The sequence below is a fragment of the Ailuropoda melanoleuca genome, chromosome 11 (genome assembly GCF_002007445.2).
Source record: "Ailuropoda melanoleuca isolate Jingjing chromosome 11, ASM200744v2, whole genome shotgun sequence".
Taxonomy (NCBI): Eukaryota; Metazoa; Chordata; class Mammalia; order Carnivora; family Ursidae; genus Ailuropoda; species Ailuropoda melanoleuca.
This window is the reverse complement of record NC_048228.1, coordinates 59534581-59551920: the sequence shown is the minus strand read 5'-3', so window position 1 is coordinate 59551920 and position 17340 is coordinate 59534581. Positions and strand designations below refer to the sequence as shown.

At 33.1% G+C, this 17340-nt stretch overlaps 1 protein-coding gene across 6 annotated transcripts in view; it reads right to left on the bottom strand.

The window, feature by feature from the left end:
• The window catches only part of EPHA5 (EPH receptor A5), a 349095-nt gene that overhangs the window by 3295 nt on the left and 328460 nt on the right, over positions 1 to 17340 (bottom strand). For all 6 annotated transcript variants that reach the window (XM_011223454.3, XM_019798407.2, XM_034671740.1 and 3 more), the window contains 2 exons: positions 11547 to 11740; positions 7598 to 7753 (listed from right to left, as the gene is read on the bottom strand). In XM_011223454.3, coding sequence (XP_011221756.2) covers positions 7598 to 7753; positions 11547 to 11740 — 350 coding nt within the window. The remainder of the gene's footprint in view (positions 1 to 7597; positions 7754 to 11546; positions 11741 to 17340) is intronic.

The following is a 17340-nucleotide window of genomic DNA, read 5'->3' as shown; positions in this document are numbered from 1 at the left end:
TGGAAAACAAATTTACATATGCTTACCAATAGCATATTTAAATTAAGGTACAATTTTGTTGAACAATTTTGAAAATATGGACCTACAATAGGAACAACAAATTTTTTTTTTGCTACAAGAAGTAAGCATAAAATATACTCGTAAAATTTTACAGTTATGTAGCTGAAGACCAAACTCTTCAAATGACTCAGTCAGTACAATCATTTTATACAACAGATAACTTTACAGGATAATGATCACTACATTGCTCTTATAGCACTTCCAAATATTTTATGTTTTACTTGGAACCCAAAGTACCAGAGCTTTCTTTCTTTCCCAAATAATATCTAGGCTCTACAGCCATTTAGAGCATTCTGAAGATTACACGCTATCAGAAAGTCTTTTCAACCAAGATACATACCTACTGTTTCTTTTAAACAAGCTTATTATTCAAAAGAAAATTACAAATGTTTAGATTTCTAAACTAACAGCTTAATATGGAACTCAAGGTCAATGCCCACGGGTCTTAATTGTTATTTCATAGGATATTCAGAAATTCTATACCCCTAGAGTGTGTATTTGGCAAATAATGGAATAATTATTCAGGTATGTTTGGCAAGTGGTAACATTAATTACAGGAAAAAAATAACAAATCAAGATTTTTAAGTGACAAACTGTTTGCCATGTTAGATTTCTTTAGATAATTACTTTATTGAATACCTTATACTCAGAGGGTATTTTTGCATTCAGAGTATCTTAGAATTCTTTAGAATTGGATACAATGACATTAGAATCATTATATGCAAAATTGGATAGCTGTGGAAGCAAGTAAATCTCTTAATTATCAGAGAAGAGAAATTTTAAAAATGGGTACTCAGGTTCTACATTTATTAGTATTGGAAATAATTTAAATAATATCTTAGGTTTCTTTTTCCTTTTTTTTTCTTGATTTTTTACAGGAGTTTTAACAAATGGCAAGCAGCTAATAAAAGGAGCAATTGATACTTAGGGTGGAAACAGTTCTTTCTTAGAATGTGAATATTAAACATTAGAGAGTCTTGGAAAGTAGAGTCATGGAAGATAATCATCAGCAAAAATTAAAAGAAAACAGTAAAAGTTCACTTCGAAACAAAATCACAATTGTTAGTTATGGAATAGACTATAAATTAAGCTAGTTACTGACCAGCATAGGGATAAAAGAAGCTTGAGCTTAATTTTTTTCTCTTTTCTACTACATCGGAGTTTCTTGGCTTTGCTCCTGTTAACATTATGGGCTGGATAAATCTTTGTCATAGAGGCTACTCTGTGCATTACAGAATATCTAACAGCATCCCTGGCCTCTACCCACCAAATACCAGAATCACTGCACCACTGCTGACCCTTTGTGATGACGAGACAAAATGTTTGCCATATGCCCCTTGAATAGCAAAATCTACCCCGGTCGACAACAATTGCACTAATATAAAAATAATAGGAGAAAATTAAGATGTCCTCTTCCTATATGCTAGGAAAATACATAACTCTATGACAGAGATTTTTGTTAATCATTCATGGATGAGAAAATGAAGGCTTAGAGAATTTTAATCACTTGGTTAGATAACACAGCCAGTGGGTAGCAGGGTTAATAATTAAACCAGGAACCTGATGCCAAAGTCCACACTCTTTTAATTTCTCATTACTCTGAGATATGATTTTGAGCAAAGTACTTCAAATTACATACAATGATTTATTCATCTGTAAAATGAGAATGCTATAGTGATAACATCAAATATCCAAAATTCTTAAAGAAGGAAGATATTTAATGGTGGAAACTGAACACATACTTGTTTGAGTCTATGGTAACCCAATCTATACTTCGTGGCAATTTCAGTTATGAGTTTATTAATAGTCTCATTTTTCTACAGTTTATGAATCATGAAGACCTGTGTAGATGTGTGTATTCATGCATGCTCACTAGCACACTTCTGACCTAAGTCAGCTGACAGGGACTAAAATTTCTTAACCTGAAAATAATTCATTCTCTGCTAGAAAATTTATATAATTAGTAATTGAAATGTAGTTTTAAAACATATGTTTTATCCAGGTTCGAAAGTTCTGATGTTATATATATGTACTTAAATTGCACAATTCGTATGATTAATCCAATTATTAGGAATGGGCTTTTGAAAATAATCGTTACATTTGATTCTGAAAGACATGAGAAAGGATTATAGGTTTCTCACAGCATGGATTTTGAATATACAATACCAAAATCTTAATTTGAAGTGCGCGCGTGCATGTGTGTTGAGGGGGATGGTGTGGGGGGTGGGGTGTGCACGCATGTGCTCCACATTCGAACACTTGGTGTCTCACTGATATCAAACCACTGGTTTAACTTATTTTTATTTCCACTGTTTTAACTTGTTGTTATAGTATGCGTAAATATGACTTCAATCTCTCAAAATATCTTGACCACAAGAAAGACTCTGGTTCAGTGCTTTGGAAATTTAAATTTTTTAAGACATCTATATCATGTGAAAGAACAGATGTTTTGCAAAATTGTATTTGATTAGTAAATGTAGTTATAGAGCTTGTGTTTATAGGCAAATAAAATCTTTCTTTCTTCAGAATATTTTATATATCTAGATTTTAAGTTAATTTAAAAAAAATTTTCCCAGTGAGTTAAATATAAGATTTTATTTCAAGGTCAATTTATGATCTGATTATCCCCTAAGTTGTACATGGAGGGTTAGACTACGGAAATTCACTCTCCCTCCATCCTACCTCCCCCCATCCCTCTTTCCATGGAAAAAATGGAGTTAAAAAAACACAGCATTGCATTTTATATATTGCCATACATTTTGTGTGTCTTTAATAGAATGCTGATGTTTTTAAAATCTGACTTGTCATTTCAAAAGCTGTCAAATTAATGTGCAGAGATTTAGAAATAGCATGATTATAATGGATGCAATGTACATATACCTTTATGCAATGTGACTTTCAGTGAAAAGGTGGGGGAGAAATAATATCATTTCTGCAAGTTAAAATTATTCTCAGCAGCAAAGAAGTTTCTTAAAAAATCCTGTTTAATAATTTTATAATTATATTACAAGTGACAAAATAGTATTAAAAAACATTTCTAGGGGTGCCTGGGTGGCACAGCGGTTAAGCGTCTGCCTTTGGCTCAGGGCGTGATCCCGGCGTTGTGGGATCGAGCCCCACATCAGGCTCTTCCGCTATGAGCCTGCTTCTTCCTCTCCCACTCCCCCTGCTTGTGTTCCCTCTCTCGCTGGCTGTCTCTATCTCTGTCAAATAAATAAATAAAATCTTTAAAAAAAAACATTTCTAGAAAAGGTTAAATAAGTTTATTCCAATATTGACAAATGCATTAAAGTATTTTAAGTAGTTTTGGCTCCTTCTTTCATGATTTCTAAGAATTGTCATTTTACTCTTTAGAGTATATATTAAATTGTCAAGTTATCAGTAATAAAATGAGACAAATTTGTTAAAAATTGAAGTAGTTTACATTTAATGATGAAGTTACTGCTCTACTTTATAAAAATTTTTAAAAATGATGCAAGATAAGCTATTTTACTCATTTCATTTTTCTATGTAGAAAATTTTATAGCTAGGTAAAATTTTAAATGTATCCCCTTCATAAATATTACACTAAATGTATCATGACCATGTGTAATCTTAAGTAATACCCAAAGCCAATTCTAATGATGATGAACTATATTTCAGCAGAGGCTTATGAATTTAAACATGATAAGAAGAGTATTGTTACATAAAAATAACTTGGCTTTTGTCAACAAAGCACAATTATTTTTAGAAAAGCTGTGGATATAATGGATTGCCACTGATGTAATTACATTTCAGCATATTTTCAAATGTTACTCCATAATATTAAACAATGAAAAACACTGATATTATGGCAGAATGAAAATATAGAGAATAACAAGAGGTGTCTAGTTGATGTTGGAGCAACTCTTGATTATTCAGGATTTAGCTCATCCATGTGCAAATGAGTCATTCCCTCACTTCTAACTTCTGCTTTACACACCTTTTAGCCGTATCACTGGTAATTTGCCCTACCAACACTGGCTGGATAGGAGAAGGGAGAAGGGAGATTAATAAACACTCATTAAATTTCAGTGTGTGTTCTTTTTGTCATAATGTGATCATGCAATTGTAGGTGTGAAATTTTTTGGTGCCTTTAGAAGAATCCTGACAATCATTTATATATCTACTGCACAAAATAAATATATCTACATTTGGCAAAGATTAACCATGACTGGTCATGGTTTTCAGTGGGTGAGACATAGTGAGACTATGAACTAGAGTAGAAACTTAAGCTTTATTATGTAGAATGCAGAGGAAAGTAAGTATTCCTGTGCGTATTTTAGGTATATAGTAAGTTATGCAAAATGTCTTAATAGATAAGAAATCTACTTGAATTAGTATGCATATATTTCAGCCCTACATTCATAAAACTTCCATTTTAGTAGTTTAAGACCCCATTTTAATAAATGATAGCAACAAAAATCTCTTCAGCCTACACACAATTGGCATAATATTTAAATTCATTGGATTTTGCTCATCTTCTGAATAATCAAAAGTTGACAGTACTGGTCCGACAATAAGTTTAAAAAGCAGCTATAATACTGTCCTCAATACAGATCTTTGGATTCAATTTGCAACTCTGTGCCAGCTTACAATTGCCCCTGTCAACCACAATTCACTGCATTTACACACCATAGTACACAGATTGCATCATTATTGCCACAACAATTGTTCTGTGTATTGCACACAGAACAGCAAGGTTTAGGCACAGAGAATGGCAGACAGAAACACCTAAGGTTGAAAACCACATTGCTGAACACCTTTTAACTCTTAGATTGTTAAGTTTTTCATTTCCATTCCACATTAAGCCATATATGCCTGTGCTGGGAAAAAAAGAAGAAAGGAAAAAAAGGAAAGCAAGAAAAAGGAAATCACAAACAAATTTAAACCTTTACAAAGGAAAATTTTTATCAAAGTATGCGGTTCTGAAAAATTGTAACTTTTGTGTTCCTTTTTCTAAGCCCACTATGAGAACAAATTTGATGGCATAAATTCTAACATGATATTCTAGTTTTAAGTATATGGCAATTTGATCTTTTGCCTTACAGTAATTGATCTTAACTTTTTCCCCCACCTAAGCATTTATCACAGGTATACTTCCAGTTCTCAGTTTCTATTATGCCTTGGCAATAACACTGTAAATAATATTTTATTATTTTATTATAGCATTATGCAGCATCCACAAAATTAGTATTTAGATATTGGGCAAAGACAGTGTGTAAAAAATCATTATCTAAATGTTTAAGAGCTTGTGTTTGTCTTTGCTGATATCCCAGCTCCTTTGCCATGTGTCTTTAATAATTTGGTGAAAGTCAAGCAAAATGCACAGATAACCCTTTTCTTATATTCCTGGCCACACGAGTAACTTATTACTCACTGTTCTGTGAGTTATTTAAATGATATTTTGATAAATATGTTCTTACAAAATAGGAAAACATGTAGTAAAAAACACAATAAACAACAATACATATTTTTAAAGGTGCTGGAAATCAACTTCACTGGATTTGAGGTTTGTCTGCTGAGTTCCTAGTAAGGAATAGGCAATTATCTGCCCAGGAATCTGCAGCAACTGACACATGGAGACCAACAGCTTTGAACAGGAAGATGTTAGCAAGTCTCCTAATTTCACTTGACTCTTCCAGTTAAGGTAAATAAATCAAAAGACAAAATATCTGAAAGGAAACAATATAGCAAGAGGCAACAGGATACCAACGTAATAGAAACAAAGCTGAACCAAGTAGAGAAAAACTGATCACACAAAAACTACCAGAGAATAGAAATGGGGTAGCGAACCATAATTAGAAGATAGTAGAAGGCTATTAAGTCTTGAAAGAAAACATACAAAACGAAGAGAGTTTGGGAAGAGAGGAGTTAACAAGTAAGTCAAGAGAAAATAATTAAAAGCAATAGAAAAAAATGAAAAGCTAAAATATAATGTTAAAATGTTCGACATACTTGGGGTCCCAAAGAGAGAAAGTAAAAGAGAGACAGTTAATGCAAAAACCATTATTTGTGATTAAAACTATTCTGCGAAGGGAAAAGCAAAAAGATAGTGGAAGTAAATATATATTTACATCTATATGCTATCTTAATAAAAAAAAGAGACATCATTTAATGCAAATAATTTTATTATATATTTACAAGTAATCTGACATTGGGTAGAAGAAATACCTATAGTATCATTTTAATATAAAATGACAAATGACTTTAATAAATTAAAATGACCATTTTTACTGAAAAATTAAATAGCAATCATGTAAAAATAGTTTTAAATTATCAGCAAAATTTTCTGTTTACTATTTTAGATATAGCACAAATGAGTTCTTTGAGCATCCAAAGAAATAATGGGCAAAGCATATGTGTCATCAAATAGATACAATTTGGAGGTGATGGTGAGGATGAGATTCAGCAAATTGAGAGAGCATGCTGAGTAGTGAGTTTAGGTCCAATAGTTATAGATATGCGGAAGAGAAAGGCTGAGAATGTGACATTATCTGGTGACAAATGATGGTACCCTGTTACCTTTCATGTGGATGGACAGTGAATTCAATGAAGCAAAGAATGCCAGACTAGAAATGGTGAGAGACAACTGCTCAATGTTCATATTATGTGAAGTGATGGAATAAGGACTTAGTGCTTTAGAATGTTCTACCTTTTTCTAATCCTTACAACAATATTTTAACCTTTGAATTTATAGGTAATTTAAAGTAAGTTATTATTATATTCACAGGTTAAAACATTATTCATGTTAATGTAAGCTAGATGGAACCACCATAACAACAGTTAATATTCACAAATAACAAATATTAGGCTAAAATAATTACACATACAGAGTATATAATAAAATACAAACAACTTACAACCTTAAAGAATTTAATATTTAACTCTAGTGATTTTTATTTAATAAGATTTGATAAATGTTATCTTAAACGTGCAAACAGAAAAGGGCACAATTGGTTCCACTGAGATTGTACCAAACTACAAATCAGAGGCAGAATCTAATATATCCTTGGATTGCAAGAATATATGGTGCACCACGTAGAGAGTAAATGAGATTCCTGCCTGGGAAGCTTTGTTTAAGCTGTTGCTACCCGGGTATTCATCGTAGCCAAAATTTAAGAATATGTTTTGTCTTTATGTAGGACTAGCCACACCAATTGTGCTTACAGTGTGTTTTGTAATTACATTCATATAACATAGGTACCAGTATAAAAACTTTGTCAAGAAAACATCTTTTCCACAACACAAAATGCCAGTATTTTGCCAAGGAGCTGTTATTCCAATTATTCCAATATTCAAATGCTATTTTTTTGAAGCAAAGAGGCAAAGATACTGGCCACAAGTAGCATTAACCATGCAGTTGTTAACAATACGGGCTAAAAAAGAAGAGGCTTCTTTGAAAGCTGTCACACATGGACAAAGGTTAACTGATTTCCCTTGACCTCATCCAGATTGGATTCCGAACAATTTTTCTCGCCCCAGCAATTATGTAAAAATTATCAGAAAAATTACTCACTCCAAGGTCACCTGAGCCACAGCGTCCATTGAACTGTATCCATTTTCCATGAAAATCTCTGTATACCGGCCCATTTTGATTGCTTCTAGCCATTCACCTACTGATCTGTAGGCCCCAGATCCCAGTGGGCCATGTTCTGCCAATAAATTAGATACCCTAAAACACAGAGAATAGCAATGTTAAGAGTAACACTTTAACTCTTTTATAACAAATTGTAATGTTAGCACACAATGGATTTTGAGGTTTATATTAATAGGGGAAATATACAGTAAGACTAACATGGAAGAAAATTATTCAAAATATAGAACACAAAACTCAGATTTTTTTTTCTACCCATAGTCAATGAAAACTTATCATGGCTCAAGAAGTAAGTGTTCTGTGATATGAAAAATTAGCTCAAAGTTCCATGTGGTGTTTTATATGTATTTACTTCTCGTTATTGTTTTTGTTTGTAAAAATAATATAGAAAATGCTACCAAAATTAGATACAAAGAATAATTTGTGTAAAGTCAGTTGCTCCTAAACTTTGCTAGAGAAACTGAAGCTCATTAAACTAATTTTCCAGGAAGTTCAAAAGTTATTTATACTTTGGGGTGCCTGGGTGGCACAGCGGTTAAGCGTCTGCCTTCGGCTCAGGGCGTGATCCCAGCGTTATGGGATCGAGCCCCACATCAGGCTCCTCCGTTATGAGCCTGCTTCTTCCTCTCCCACTCCCCCTGCTTGTGTTCCCTCTCTCACTGCCTGTCTCTGTCTCTGTCAAATAAATAAATAAAATCTTTTAAAAAAAAGTTATTTATACTTTATTTTATGCTCTTACATAAGGGTACTTGTTAATTTACCACAGGAGTAATAGAACTTGGAAAATAAAATGTCACCCCAAATACATAAGAAAACAGAATAGGATCAATCAAACCATGAGATGCTCTTCACTGTACTACACTCATAGTTTTTGGTCAATAATAATAATGATATGATGATGATAACTATTTCTGGAAATGTAGCCTAAGGGAATTATGAGAAAAAATGACAAAGATTACTTGTACAAAATTTTTCATAAGTGGGAGTAAACATTAAATCAATTTAAATGTCCATCATTGGGGGTTTGCCTAAGTAAATTTCAATCACAGGTATAGGACCTTTCTACTCATGGTCTCTGCACTTTCTCATGCTCCATTTATACTTCAACCTACTCCAGTGTATTTTCTTCCAAACCAATTCCATAAAAATTGCTCTCATTAGGAGAGCAATGATTTCTATTTTGCCAAAATCAGTAAACATTTCCAATCTTTAAAATGATTGACTTCTCAGAAATTTTCAATATCCACTACTGCCACCTCCCTTTTGGAATCCTACCTTGTCTCAACCTTTTTTGAAAAATTCTCTTTCTTCCTTGGCTACCATATTATTGAATATTCGTTTACTTCTCTTCAATCTCCTTTTGCATGTTACTCCTTTCCCTGACTTCAAAATTTGGAGGGACCCAGGACTTGGCCCTACATCTTCTCTGCTCAGGCTAGAATTCCATTCTAGGCAATTTTACCCACTTTTATGCTTCAAGTAGCAACTATTTTTCTCCCACTTTTACCTCCAGCCTAGGTTTCTCATGTATTCATACAGCTCCTTCACACTTCCATATTTCTCATAGGAATATTACCTCAACATATCTGAAACCACACTTCTCATCTTTTTCACATCCAGTTCCTTCTGAAGTCCTCCCTACTCTAGTATATGATACAACAGTTCACTCTTTCCTTGTCCTCAATCCCCTCACAATCTATCATTGCGTGTACTATCCATTCTACCTCCAATATATTGCACATCTGACCACACCTCTGTATCTCATTTGTTGCCACTTTAGTTCAAGACATCATCATGTCTCACCTGCACAACTACTCTAGCCTCTGAGTTATCCTCCTAAATTCTAATCTTGCTCTCTACTGCAAGACCAAAGTTTTTTTTTTTTTAATGTTTTTATTTTGTTCAATATCTCTCTCCTCCAATAGTGTGTTGCTCAAAGCTGTATAATCAGCACCTAGCCCATAGCATGACCCAATGTGGACACATGACTACCTGGATGAATAAATGGGTATCTTGTGACTTGTAGCCTTTAGGCAGTGGGAGTCAAAGATTTGATGAAGATAGAAATATAGGAAGAAATATTTGGAGAGTAGGATCTTGAAGTTGAAATTATGGAAGAGTTGCAATTTTTAGTAATAACAAATTCTAGAACATGACTATGAGAAGGAGAGTTCAAGGTAGGATAGCAACCAAAATCATTGAAGGAGAACATTTCAATGTATTGAGAGATATCCAAATATCATCTACATGGTTACTGAAATCACCAAGTTTTGTGACATGGGTGGGAATAAAGGAAAAGGGATTGATCAGGAACTAACATCTTTTGGAATTAAGATTTGTAGATGCCTGAAAAAAAGATGACTAGTGAGTGGTATAGTCTTAAGCCGAATCTGTTTAAATGAAACCTGGCTAGCTCTTTCTATATATTGCAAACAAAAAATATGAAAAATTTTTGGAGATTCTTAAACTGCTCTTAATCTATAATGATAACAATATAAACTAATGCAATTTAGAGTATCAAATGTCTCTTTATGATTTCCTTTCTTTATGTCCATTTGTGAAAACTTAACATAATTCAAACAAGTAGATGAAAGAAATGCTTAATATTTTATGTGACAATAAATAGTTTAAAAGCAGATATTTCAGGAACAACATAAGGAATAATCACTAAGAATATAAATTCTCCAGTTCTACTACAGAAAGTTAATGATGCTTGAACAGAAGTTGAAGATTCATTCCTCACTTGTATTTAAAAATGACTTTTTGCCTAGAAAACAAATGTTATGTCAGAATCATAGGACTTATGTAACTTTATCAACAAATTATTTCTCATTTAGTTCATGCTTAATAGGCAGCCAATTTGGTTACACATCTTGTAAAAATAAAAAACTGCCTCAAATATAGTGAAAATAGCAATCTGGCAGTTATTTTTTAAAGTACAGAATCAAACTTTTTTTGGGGATGATAACTCTGTAATTAATCAGGTTAAAGAGAAAAGCATGTTTTACAAATATTCAGCATTATTTAAATGTATTCCTGTGCACTCAGAAAATTTTTTAAAATGCTCATTTGTTCACACAATTTTTTCCACAAATTACTCATTTATCAGTTTTAAGTCTTGTCCCAACTTCACAGTAGATGATTAGCCAAATATCTGTGTACAACCAAATAAGAGCAAAGAATCTCTAAAGGAGTTGTCATTGTTTCTAAAATATGACAGACACTAAAATCTGTTATAAAGAAATCAAAGAGTAATCATTGTTAGATATCCCTGTTTTACAATATATCAGTGCTTATTTGGCTTTTCTGTATGATCTTATAATCTTACTGTGCCCCATACACACTTATGTGAGATCCAAAACACATCAAAATACACACATTTGAGCTTTTTAAAAATATTTTTAAAGATTTATTTATTTATTTGAGAGACAGAGCAAGACTGGGAGAGGCAGAAGGAGAGGGAGAGAAAATCCCAAGCAGACTCCCTGATCAACAGGGAGCCTGACATGGGGCTTGATCTCGTGAACCCTGAGATCTCTACCTGAGCCCATAGGGAGTCTGATGCTTAACCACTGTGCCACCCTGGTGCCCCCCATTTATCTTTTTTAATGTTACCTAAACTTGGCTACAGTAAACATTTTACTGAAACTGGCATTTACACTGTTAGATTAGGCATTGATCCTTTATTTAAATTATTTAATAATAATATTTTATTATAAGAGAGTAACTATGCAAAAACTTTATTTAGATAAATTGGTGTCATATAGATCCATAGATTAGCATGTATAAAAAATGATTTTATTGGTTTAATATTGATGGCATCAACGTAAGTTAACTACATTAGGAAAATCTCTCGAGTCTGGCTTCATACCTGCTTGATGCATTAACCAACGTCTTCAAGCTACTTGGGTTACGTATCAGCTTATCCAACATGTTGACGATCTCATCAAATTTGGGCCTGCTATTTCGGTCCTTCTGCCAGCAATCCAGCATTAATTGGTAGAGAGCAGCAGAACAGTCCATGGGGCTTGGCAGACGGTAGCCTTCCTCTACTGCTTTAATCACCTGTGTAAAGCAAAACAGAAGCATACTCAACGCCACAAATTTAGTACAGAGTACCCTGAGAAATTTCCTACTATCCAACTTCCATCCTTTCTTAGTCTTACTCTTGAAGTAATAACCAGCATCACTATTTTTAAAATCTCTGATTACTTCCATTTGCTGAAAAACAACACAAAAAAGTAAGTATGTTATCACAATGTAAAACGATAGGTTTTCTTCACATATCATAAAGAAAATAAATGGTAATCATTTTTTACATAAAATCTTGATGAAGGATNAGTAAGTATGTTATCACAAGGTAAAATGATAGGTTTTCTTCACATATCATAAAGAAAATAAATGGTAATCATTTTTTACATAAAATCTTGATGAAGGATGATTTGTAAAATTAATTGACATAAAGATAATGTTCATGTTTTATTTATCCCTGCATTCTTGAATCAAATAGGGATTACATTTTTTAGTGATTTCTCTGAAAAGTTAATCTTTTTAATGAAAAATTATGGGCAGATACACATTTTTTAAAGTAATAGAACTGCAATTTTACTTCAAAAGAGACTTTTGGATGGTAAATGATGGATAAGTCAAAGGCTAAATGAGCATAACTGTCTCATGTATCATTTAATAATGTCAAAGTCTGGCTGTTTATTATCATCTACTGATTTCTGTCAGGATTTTGGAATGACTATCTCAGTAGCACAGGCATTACAAACATCATTGATTTTAAATAAAACCACACATCTGAGTATTGGTCTAATTGTGAAATTGTTTTATCAAAAACATTCATAATGTTGCTGCTGCCATCAAAATGTCTAACCACAGAAGAAATTCATTTATGCTTCTGAGCATAATACAGGTTTCATTCTAGAAAATTTAAATATTTAAGGGATTCTAAAACCAATAATCATAAACATAGTTCTCAAAATCCTATTGTCAATATTTCCTTAACTATTAAAGCTAATTACATTTTTTGACAAAGACTTTAGATTTGATTTGACAAATGGAAAAATATAAATATAATTATTAGAATAGGACATTAACAAAAACAATTTTGAAGCTTTGGAAAGAAACCAGTCTCCCAATGTTAAAGGAAATGGCATCTGAACAAAGCAGTGGCACATGGAAAGAAGATGAAATGGCAGATTTAAGAGACATTGATGATACAGGGTAGAGGGGAGAGGAGAGAACGTACCTGAGATAAAGAAAGTTTAGACTTCTCACACCAGATGGCTGTTGCTCTCTAGGCAAACATATTTATGGGGGTAGAGAATGTTGACAAGTATAATTTGGGACTTATTTTTTTAGGGTGAGTGGGGAACACCCAGATCATGATTTGCAGGAATCTGGCTAGGGTGCAGGGGATATTTGAGATGATAATGTAAATGTGAGAATCATCAGCACTTGGTCACAATTTGAAGTCAGATGTGGTATATATGTCCCTGGGAAGGGCATAAAATAAAACTTCCTGAGAAGTACAAATAGTTAAGTTCAAGCAGAGAAATAAAAAGTACTCCAGGACTCCAAAAATAAATGGTCAGATAAGTGACTGAATAACTATGAGCGAAATTCCTGAGAGTCACCTACCACCCTAGTTAACTTAACTCGAAAACAATATGAAAATATATAATAACACATAAAAATATTAAAAGATAAACCATGGTAGAATCTATAACAAAACTGTAACATATGACTGGCCTATCTAATGTGTTAAAAAGTTCATAAATACTGAAAAATAAAATGCTAAAACAACAGATTCATGAGAAACAGATACTAACCAAAACTTTCCAAAAGGAAAAAAAGGTTAAATACATTTTGAGAAAACATTTATTCTCATTGGTGATCAAATAAAAGAACAAAATGAAAAAAAAATGAAAGAATAAAAAGTACCGCTTGAATTTACATATTGGTGGATGTTTATTTATTAATTTACTTATTATAAGACTTCTCTTTGCTGATGTCAGTGGCTATTATCTTTAATAACATATATGTACCAAAATAAAATGTCCTAATATAGTTTAAATCATGAAATATTTTACCATGCAGTGAGAACAGTGATTTTTACTGACTTAAAACCTGATTTATTTCATAATGAATTTTTTCCTAAAGCTACTACCAATAAGCTCTATTTTTTCTTTAGCACCTGTGTTTTTTAGATACTGTCTTTCCTCCACTGAGCAGCTAGTCTTCATATGTGACTATGAAATGAATAAATTAAACCAAGTCATTATTTTTACAAGAATGTCATAAGTTATTTGAATTGAGACATTATTTTCAGAATATATTACTTAACCAGCTTTATTTTCAGGTAAATTTATGTATAGAAATATAATACCATGTCTCTAAATTAACTTAAGTACTTGGTCCAAGAAATTAGGTCATTGAATTCTAAATTCATCTTTAGAATTTATCTTCAAAGTATATTTAAACTATAATTTTAGATTTTATATTTAAACATATTGCATTTTTCTTTCATTTTTAACTACTGTCTCCTTCATAGTCTGGGAGAGAAATAAATGGCATTAGTACTCCGGTAGTTTGTGAAATGCTGAAATCTATCAAAGTGCAAATTAGGCTATTCATTTTATCATACAGTTTATAATGTATAACCAAATGAATCATAATCTCAATTGACTTTCTTAGTAGTACATTTGTTAATGTAGATGGTTGAGATAGACAAAAGAAAGAAAGAGAAAAAAGAAAAAAGACAACCAGAAGTTTTACAGACAATCTGGCACCAGTTCATATGTACTATATCTGAAGTATTATTATTTTTTAAATTTTATTTATTTACTCCTCAGAGAGAGAGAGAGAGCACAAGCAGTGGGGAGCTGTAGGCAAAGGCAGAAGCAGGCTCCCTGTTGAGCAAGGAACCAGATGTAGGAGTTGATCCCAGGACTTGGGGATCATGACCTGAGCCAAAGACAGATGCTTAACTGACTGAGCTACACAGACATCCCTAGATCTGAAGTATTATTTTAAGCTATGTATTTTCTTGGCATTGACATGTAAATTGACAGTCTGAACCCAATTTAAAGAATGCTGTTTCTCTTAATACATAAAACTTCAATACCGAGTACCCAATATTGCACTATTCATTTGTAGCAAGTTGACTCTACTGAGCCCATTTTCTCATGTAAGGGTCAGTGGTTGCGTCCTTTCAGATATATATATACTCATTCCGAGTACAGTTTGCTTTTGCTGCCCACAGAACCTCAGCCAACATTACAAGCTTTACAATGCTTAATCAACAAACACTGAATCTCACACAGCATATCACTCAATGAGGGCGTGGACTTCCTAGTGAAGAATGTGTGAGAGTATCACATACTCAGTGATGTACTGGTAAATATTTAACAACTGCTCTCCTTGGGGGGTGGAGGGGACAACATATTTGCATCATTTTCTTACTTATACTCCCTCCATGTCAAGTGCAAACTATCAACATGATCCCATTCTGAAAATTTGCTAGGTGGTATAAGCTGGTTCCAGCAACCCCTCCACATAGTTCATAATATGTTCATCCATAAGGCATTTAAGCTGCTTTCATACAATTGGGGCAGGGAAAAATACCTGTAGAACCCAGGCGCTACACTTGGGGCTTCTTGTTACTGTTTTGTAACAACTGTGGCCTGAAAGTGCTAACCCACAAGAATGAAAGAGGGATTCAGGCTACTAGTTCAGCCATCATGACCTGCCAAATTGATAAATGAGGGGAATCCAGAATGGATAGTGGAGGAAGGAGAGCCAAAGGATGAGGTGAGGTCCTGAGATCAACTGAAACCACAGGGACTACAGTTAATCCACAATCTGCCTCTTCCCCTCAGGAAGAAAAGTCCACAGAACCATGAAACAGATGCTCCCTGAACCTGTGTGGCCAAGTAGGTCTGTGCTACAAAAGGTGTGGAGCATAGCAATCCTGAAAATTTGTCTCTTAAATCTTTACCTGCTGGATGGTAACCCATCAACGACCCTTAACCCTAAACCTTCCGAAATCATCATCACATTTACACCAATGCCAGGCTTTGCATGGGTTACTTCCAGTCAGTTATCAAGCATGGCAATGATAATAAGATAGGCTCCTTTCTATGTTATTCCTATGACAGGCAACAGATTCACAGGTTAAGATTCACATTGAAATCTTTCTGGTAAGCAAACCTGGGATCTCCCTATCCTGGTGCTGAGCCACATCATTGGAATTAGAAGTAACCACCTCCCAAGAAAACAATTTGGGAGAGTTATGGATCTTACTCCATGGAATCAGATTTTTGTGTTTTGATGAATTAAGTTCTACCTAGGGGGTGAGTGCCTATGTTGTTAGGTATTTACTTGAAATCTCTCATTTTGTTACGGTGAGATATGATGCTATTCAGAAATGACTAGAGTTTAAGAATATATTCCTGGAAATAATGTCAGAAACTACAGAAATAGTTCCAGATATACCAATTTTTAGTGGAATTTTTTTTCTGTTTCCAATATTTATTAAAGGTATGTTGAGTATGTCTTTTTCTCTTAATCAACCTTAGATCAGTAGAGTCCCAGGGATTAAAGAGATCTTAAAAATCCTCTCTATTCAAGTCCATTCCCTTTGTAATCACTGCAACTGACCAATAGTTATAGATTCCAAAATGAATGGCTTTCAGTTCGAGATTTTTGTGTTTTGTTTTTGTTGCTGTTGTTGTTAAATAGCAAGGTACAGGACTTTTAAAATTAAATATTGATATTTCTTTATTTACACTTTTTTCCAAAGGGATAAGAATTAACATGAGGTTACCAGTCGCTAAAATAATTATATTCACCTAAGGGCAGGCAGCACTATCCTTAGAAGACTAATATTATCTTCAAAGACCAATATTTGTTTGTCAAAATCACTCATTTTAGATACTATTATACTGAGACTAATAAGACAAATACCTTTTCACTGTCAAATCTTTCAGTATTTACCTGAAAACTAAATTCTTCATACTTTAGTTAATTATAACATGCTGAGTGCTATCATAAAATATTCTTTTACCATGAAATATTCCAGTAATAAATGATACATATATATACTTTTTTTTGTCCCATCAGAAATTACAACAAAGAACAGAAAGAGGATGAGAAGCACACTGGTACAAAGTAGATTGACATCCTTTCGGGTCAAAAATTCTTGCTGCCTTAGAGTAAGATCTAGGCCAACAGAAATAGTAATAGAAAACTGACTGTTGAAAAAAAAAAAAAAGAACAAAAGTAATTCTAACCTGAGAAGATTGAGAAAGATAAATGAGTTTTTAAAACATTTTGTGATATATGTGTTTAGTATATTCTATGTATTCATACTTTTCCCAATAAAGAGAAAGACACTGTCACTAAATATAAAAATACAACACAATTAAATCTCTTTTTATTTTGGTTTTGATTTTAAGTTCAGAAAAATGTTGACATTTAAAATGTTTGCTATCAAATAAAGAAGCTTCTACTGACTTTGGGATATTATCTTAGGTTCCTAGGCTTGAGTCAGAGTTCATGGTCTGGTATTAAAATTATCTTAGTCATTCTAGCTTATTTTTATTATGTGTTGTTACTGTTTTTTCTCTGTGATGACAGAGGCAATCCTAAATCAAAAG